General features: G+C 40.9%; 1 protein-coding gene across 1 annotated transcript; it reads right to left on the bottom strand.

Annotated features, from left to right (window-relative positions):
• Positions 1-2,696: 2,696 nt before the first annotated feature.
• LOC127948821 (E3 SUMO-protein ligase ZBED1) lies at positions 2,697-5,803 on the bottom strand. The gene is made up of 3 exons (XM_052545585.1): positions 4,867-5,803; positions 4,225-4,591; positions 2,697-3,950 (listed from the first exon to the last, which is right to left on the bottom strand). Exons 1-3 carry the CDS (start codon positions 5,679-5,681, stop codon positions 3,624-3,626), a joined length of 1,509 nt encoding a protein of 502 aa, XP_052401545.1. The 5' UTR covers positions 5,682-5,803; the 3' UTR covers positions 2,697-3,623.
• Positions 5,804-7,796: the final 1,993 nt, after the last annotated feature.

A 7,796-nucleotide genomic window follows, 5' to 3' on the forward strand; every position in this document is an offset into this window, starting at 1 on the left:
ATTCCTGTTTTTAGCATGCCTCCACAAAGACACATACCCAAAAAACAAAAGAACTCAATGTGTTTAGATGGTGAAAGAGAGTGTATCTATTTTTAGAAAGAGACATTCATATTTTCATGAGTGAAATGCATGAATTGCACAGATTGCCAGCGGCATGTGAAAGCATGCGTGCATTCATTCACATTCGTGCGTGCTCTAGTTGTTGTAGCAAGGCAACCGGAGTTCTTCCTCCCCATGAAGACAGATTAACTGTGGCAGGTTCAGGACAGTCGCAGAGAGCACGTGCATGTGTGTGTGTGTTTACTGACCTAACAAACATGCATGGATCTTTCACAGGGACTTAATATTTGCGTATTTATGGTGGACAAATTAATGCTCTGAGTCTGCTGATGTTAAATAATTTTACAGAAATGAATGTGTATGTCTGCTGGTATGTGCACAGTTGGTTAATCTGTATATGCAGGTGTGTGACAGAGAGAGAAGTGCATCTCAACTCAGCAGACATCTGCCTTCAGGGAGATGAGGGAGCTGGGAAGAGGTAGTTAACTGAATGTGTAGTCTTGTGTGTGAATATTTGGGTCTCCTAATTAAATGACAGGAAAAAAGTCAACTACTGTATAAACATAAAATATTGAAAATAGTAAGCAAACCTCTGCTTTTTCCGTACTTTTCTGTACGATTGGCGGTGTGTTCATAACGAACAAACACAAAGCAGTTCCAAGCTCTGCCGCACATAATCACTTATCTTATGTAGCGCCTCTCTAGTGTGTTAAACTATAATGAGAGGTGGCTTTCCTGAGTTCTTTAAATATCTTTTAATCAAATAAGTGAGGTTTCACAAATAAATTTATGAGTATCTAACTTGTGTGTGCGTGTGATTACTATCTTTTTAAATGAAATACTATTCCCCTTTAAATCACAATTTAAGCAGTAATATTCCCACTTTAACAGGAAATTAAAAGTCTTGAAATTACTCTTCTCCTATAAACAATTTCAAATTTAACCCAAATTTTACTCTTTTTTTTTAATTAACTTGAAATATCAAAAGAGTCAGTAACCACAAAGGTTTAATTAAAATAAATTAAATATGTCTGGTCCAACTCAATTTTCCCATCACAGATGCATTTAAATTCACATTAAACAAATAAGGGCCCAAGAAAATAAAATAGCTGGCAAAAACCTTCTTAAAATATTAAAATGAAATACCCTTCAAGTGTTCAAATGATGCAGGCCTGAATGTAGCTCGGGTACGTTGTAGCCTTAAACCCAATGGCTGTTTCACCATGCAGGCCTAAACAAACAAATTGTAACTTTCTTCAATGTGAATGTAATCTCACGTGCATAATCTCAGCAGCAGAAGACAGGAGGAGAGGATTCGTGATGATGAGAAGACGATTGAAGAGAAGGTTCACACGGTTGACGATCTCAGCAAAGTCCATCACTCGATAACGCTATCCGGCTCCGGGAAAGTCTTTGATCATCGTCGGTTTCATATTTTCACACAGGCTTAAAACCCTTTCGAATCGATTAACGCATATATGCGTTTTGAGTAATTTTCTCCTGATACCCCCGAAAAGAACTTAAATTACACTCTCAGTTTTAATCGTACAGATAAGAGCAATACATCTATCGAATCTGTAAAGGGTCTAGTTTTTTTTTTTTTTGATACAGACATAATAACAAAAAACCTTTGTGCACTTAGAAAATAAAGATAACAAACAAGGTGCGCTGTCTGCAGCCTTTGTCTCCGCTGATCTTTATTTACAAACACGTCATTAAAATGAACTGTTACTCCGTGAATACTCAACGAAGAGACATGAGAGAGATATCTATAGAAAGCCTGACATGTCTACTTTTAAACTAAACAAGTGCTGCCGAAAACAAATATTCTGAGATAAAGTAATCCATATGAAAACAAAGCGATGTCTGTTTTTCATGTCTCCCTTCATTCTATCTAATGTGACCACGCCCCCGCGCTGAATGCGCTATTCAGATTAAAACTTAAGCGCGCGGCTTGAATACGCCCACACATTAGAAAAAGCAGCGAGACTGTTCTTCAAGTTTTTATTTTATTTTACTGTTTGCTTCGAGATGAGAGGAATAAGACATAATTCACCCCAAAAAGATGTGATGTGGTTGAGGATTTGAGAAATTGATTTCCTCAGAAAAAAGAATGAAGCACTTTATTCAGCAGAGATCATAAACATGAGCTAAGTCTCTTTTTATTTATTTATATACTTGTACTAGTTTTCACATAACGTGTTAACATTTAACTAGTTAGATTTTTTCCAAATACTTTTTCCAAACTATAATATTCCTGACTAAATGTATAATAAAGTGAAACATTATGAAGTTTCAATAACAATATACAATACTATACCATTCAAAAGCTTGATGTAAATGATATAAATGTAACAAATAGAGATAACTCTAACATGTGTAAAAACAATGCAGTTCTTTCAATTTATTCCCCCTTAAAAAACCTGAAAAATATTCTCAGCTCTTTTCAGAATCAGAATCAGAATGAGCTTTATTGCCAGGTATGTTTACACATACGAGGAATTTGTTTTAGTGACAGAAGCTCTGCAGTACAACAAAATGACAGCGACAGAACATAAAACACATAATAAAAGAATAAAAATACAAATAAGTAGATAGTGAATGACAATATACAAATTGACAATTGTAGGCAGGTATATTACAAAATGCAGTTATGTATGTACATGTATATTATGTGCAAAATTTAAGTGTATACTAAGTATGTGTGTTAGATAAATAAGTGTATGTGTATATAAATATAAAGTAGTGATGGGATTTATGGCTCTTTGAGGGGATCCGGATCTTCGCGATCCGTTCCTTTCAAAGAACCGTTCAAAAGAACAGCTCTTTTGGCTCTTTTTAAATATCTAGTCAGTTTTAAGAAGCCAGCTTGGGGGCATCTCAGTTTATCCTGGAAATAATCACTGGGAGGAATGATGAGGTGAGATTTGTAGTCAAATAATTAAAACTCGGATATCACACACCAATATCTGAGTTTGAATTATTCTGAAATATTGATTATTACCTCATTTGTCATGTGTGGACTATATTCCATAGGGTTGCACAAATCCCTCTGCTTAGACAGTGACATCACTATTTTGGATTTACCTTTAGTACAAAGTGTGTGTGTGTGTGTGTGTGTGTGTGTGTAAAGCTACGTTGACTTATGTTATTCATACAATACCTACTCACAAATAAACATCAAAAACAAAGCCGGCTGCAATGAATTTCTGTGCAAAACAGCTTTTACTACAAACACTTCCACACAAGAACATTATCACACAAGAACATTTTGATAGAAAACAAAAAATATTTAAAGTAGATAAAATTAGAATAAATAAAATGGAAATGTCTACATACTACATACTATTACTACTGTAAACTTTGCAAATAGGACATCAGCCCCTTCAAGTCAATGAACAATAACAAAGTGGGCTGCAATGAATGTCTGTGGAAAACAGCTTTTAGTGAAAAATTTCAATACAAGAACAGTATCACAAAAGAACATTTTTAATGTTTTTAAAAGAACAAGTTTTAAATGAACACAAAATGCAATGTAAATAAATACAAAGCAGTTCCTTACTTTATGGCTTTTTCTGCCTCTCTTTTTTGTCTTTGGGCAAATTTGCATTAAGGAAGACAAGAGCTCTGACCTTTTTGGGCTTAAGGCGACTTCTCCTCTCTGAGATTATCTGTCCAGTTTTCGAGAATATTCTCTCAGAGGGAACTGATGTCGCCACAACACAAAGCTTCTTGGCCATCAGCTTGCTAAGCCTGGGGTAAACAGGGGCTCGACTCTCCCACCACTTGAGGGGATCCTCATGTGTTGGAAGAAGAGGCTCCTCCAGGTAGGCTCGCACCTCCATGACAGCATCAGCGGTTGGATTCCTGGCTTCCACTGTTCCAGCTACCTGCTCATAGGGGTGGGAGATATAACAATGGGAGATACCATTTTTATGTGATTAGAGTACATTAAATTATATTCAACTTTTGTCATTACACAGTGTAAGAGAACAGAGTAATGAAATGCAGTTTAGCATTTAATTAGAAGTGACAATAGTAGATTTGCATATGTACAGTATGTGCAGGATGTACAGATTAAATGCAGTGATTTACAGCTATTGGAAGTTTTAGACTGAGATATCAAATATCTAAAAAAATGTGACTTATTGTTGCCACCCTTACTTCCTCATGGAAATAGCTCCAAACTATTGATCCAGCACCACTGCCTGCTCCTTCCAGTCCTTCCACAGCTGGTTGCTGTTGGATGGGTTTGCCACTGCTAATTCTTGCTGCTGCAGTTGACAGCCTTTGAAACGTCTCATCTGCTGTTCTGCCATCAGGGAAGGCCATCCTCTTAAAACGCGGGTCAAGTGCAGCAGCCTCTGCTAGTATGTGGTTGGCATGAATCCTGTGGAATCGCGATGACATACTTGCACACAGACTGTCGATCACACCTTGTGCTACCGCTGTTGTAGTTTTTCGCCGGAAATCAGCTGTGGCTCTTTGAAGTCCCCTGGCCAGCACTATGACCTTCGAGGCTGTCAAGTAGCTGGTGAAAAAAAGAAAAAAAAACTTTAATGTTACAATTTTAAAGCTGAAACAATGATAAATATTACAATGTATTAAACAGATATCTATGTGGTATCAAATATCCAAAAATTTTTATCAGGAAATTGGCATGCAGGATACAGAAATCTACTGACAATGATATATACTCCAGTGTATTACACAGATTTCTAATATGGTAAAAATATTCATAATTTACTATTATGTACTATGCATGCATGCTAAAGAAATATACTGCTGTGCAACTGAGCAACATACCTTTCTGCACTGAGTTCTACAGTGACTTCCTCAAATGGTTGCAAGATTGTGCACATTTCTTGCACTGTGGTCCATTCCTCCTGGGACAGGTGGCGGACAGGTGCATTGGTGACGGCCAGGGTGGAGATTATAGCATTTTTACTGGCAATAAAGCTTTTCAACATGTAGTAGGTGGAATTCCACCTTGTAGGACAATCCTGTTTTGGTCGGAGCTCCTCCATCTTCATTTGTAGTTGAGTCTCCTTCAGTTTTTGTGCCCCCATGGTGCTTCTGTGAAAGTATTCCACTGCCTCTTTCACCTTATCAATGATGGGCTTTGAAGCTTGCAGGGCATCTCTTACCACCAGGTTAATAGTATGGGCCAGGCATGGTAGGTGCATCCATCCAATGGTTTGTATAGCCTTAGTAACATTTGCCGCATTATCGGTTAGGCAGCACACTACTTTCTTGTCCACCCCCCACTCTGCTGCAACACTAAGCAGCTGTTGTGCAATGTTGTCTGCTGTGTGCCGCTCACTGAATTCAAAACAGTCCAGGAGACAGGAGGCCACACGGAAATCCTCGATAAAATGGCAGGTTACAGACATATATGATGCTGTCGTTCTTGAAGTCCAACAGTCTGTGGTTAAACAGACAGCTGGTACTTTTGACACCCTTCTCTTCAAAGATGCTGTCTCCCTGTCATACATATCGGTGACCTTCTGGGCTAGTGCCTTCCTACTTGGAGGAATGTAGGAGGGGTTGAGCGCCTGTGAATATTTTTTGAATCCTGTGTCCTCCACTATTGAGAAAGGCTGGAAGTCAGTGGCTATCATCTTTGCCAGCTCTTCGTCTATCTTCTCCTGTCTTAATGGGGTCAAGACAGGAGGTAAATATTGACTGATGGATGTCTGCTTTCTTTTTGGTCGTGCCTGGCCAGGCAATGTGGGCCCAGTGGGGTCAGAGGCTGCTGTGGCTGCAGCTGCACTTGATGTGGAGGCAGAGGAGGCAATGGACACATCAGTGTCACTGTTGTTGTCTGAGTCTGGCTCTGCTCTCAAACCTGTGACCTGCAGTGTTGGGTGTTGAGTCTTCAAATGCCTGTGTAAATTATTTGTTGACCCAGACTTAAATGAAATGACTTTTTGACAAATGCTGCATTTAGCTTTACTGTTTTCTTCGCGAGAAAAGTGCACCCAAATGCTGCTCCTTTTCCTCTGGCTCATTTTCAGATGTGTCACGTGTGTGTCTTCTTCCTTTCGAAGTCCGAACGACCCGCTATTACTGACGTTGGCACTGAGACAGAGAGGCAATCGCACGTGTTTTTTTTTTTTTTTTTAGCTGGAGTAAGCATGTGACGGCAGCGTGCACACGTCATGGCTCCGCTCCTACCCAATGACAGAGGAACGCAGGGTTTTTTTCCACTGGAGTACTCACGTGAAGGATGCGTGCACAACTAATAACTAATATCATCACGCTATAAAGGGTTGGCCTGCGCTGGGTGCGCCCCTCCCCCTATAACTGTTCTGTCTCGCGGAGGAGCTCATTTGTATGAATCTGTGTGAAACACGCATAGGAAAAAAGAACGACAGAAAGAACGGCTCTCCTCCAGCCACGACTCGGCTCCCATCGTTCATGTTTATGAGCCGTTCAAAAGAATCGGTTCGTTCGCGAACGTCACAACTCTAATATAAAGTGTAGTGTGTTCGCAGTTTTTATCAATTGTTCATTAAATGGATTGCCTGAGGGAAGAAACTGGTCCTGTGTCTGGTCGTTCTAGTGCTCAGTGCTCTGTAGCGTCGACCAGATGGCAACAGTTCAAAGAGGGAGTGTGCTGGATGTGAGGGGTCCAGAGTGATTTTGACAGCCCTTTTTCTCACTCTGGATAAGTACAGTTCTTGAATAGAAGAGAGGGTTGTACCGATGATTCTCTCAGCAGTCCGGACCACCCTCTGTAGTCTTCTGAGGTCAGATTTAGAAGCTGAGCTGAACCAGACAGTTACTGAAGTGTAGAGGATGGATTCAATGATGGTGGATTAGAACTGTTTCAGCAGCTCCTGTGGCAGGTTAAACTTCCTCAGCTGGTGAAGGAAGTACAACCTCTGCTGGGCCTTTTTCACAATGGAGTCAATGTGAATGTCCCACTTCAGGTCCTGAGAGATAGTGGTGCCCAGGAACCTTCATGACTCCACTGCAGTCACAGTGCTGTTCATGATGGTGAGTGGGGGGAGTGCAGGGGGGTTTCTCCTGAAGTTCACGATCATCTCCACTGTTTTGAGCATGTTAAGCTCCAGGTTGTTGAGACTGCACCAGACAGCCAGCTCTTTAACCTCCTGTCTGTAAGCAGTCTCGTCACCATCCTGAATGAGGCCGATGAGTGTGGTGTCGTCTGCAAACTTCAGGAGCTTGACAGAGGGGTCCTTAGATGTGCAATCGTTGGTGTACAGGGAGAAGAGCAGTGGGGAGAGAACACAGCCCTGGGGAGATCCGGTGCTGATTGTACGGGTGCTGGATGTGTATTTTCCCAACCTCACTAGCTGCTGCCTGTCTGTCAGGAAGCTGTTGATCCACTGACAGATGGAGGTGGGCACGGAGCGCTGATTTAGTTGGGCAGGAGGAGGTTTGGGATGATCGTGTTAAAGGCCGAGCTGAAGTCCACAAACAGGATCCTCACATAAGTCCCCGGTCTGTCTAGGTGTTGCAGAACATAATGCAGTCCAATGTTTACTGCATCGTCCACAGACCTGTTTGCTCTGTAGGCAAACTGAAGAGGATCCAGCAAGGGCCCAGTGATGTCCTTCAGGTGGGCCAGCACCAGTTTTTTTAAATGACTTCATGACTACAGACGTTAGAGCCACAGGCCTGTAGTCATTTAGTCCTGTAATTTTGGGTTTCTTAGGGATGGGGATGATGGTGGAACGTTTGAGGCATGAAGGGACTTCGCACAGCTC

Source organism: Carassius gibelio, chromosome B1 (assembly GCF_023724105.1).
Source record: "Carassius gibelio isolate Cgi1373 ecotype wild population from Czech Republic chromosome B1, carGib1.2-hapl.c, whole genome shotgun sequence".
Classification (NCBI taxonomy): Eukaryota; Metazoa; Chordata; class Actinopteri; order Cypriniformes; family Cyprinidae; genus Carassius; species Carassius gibelio.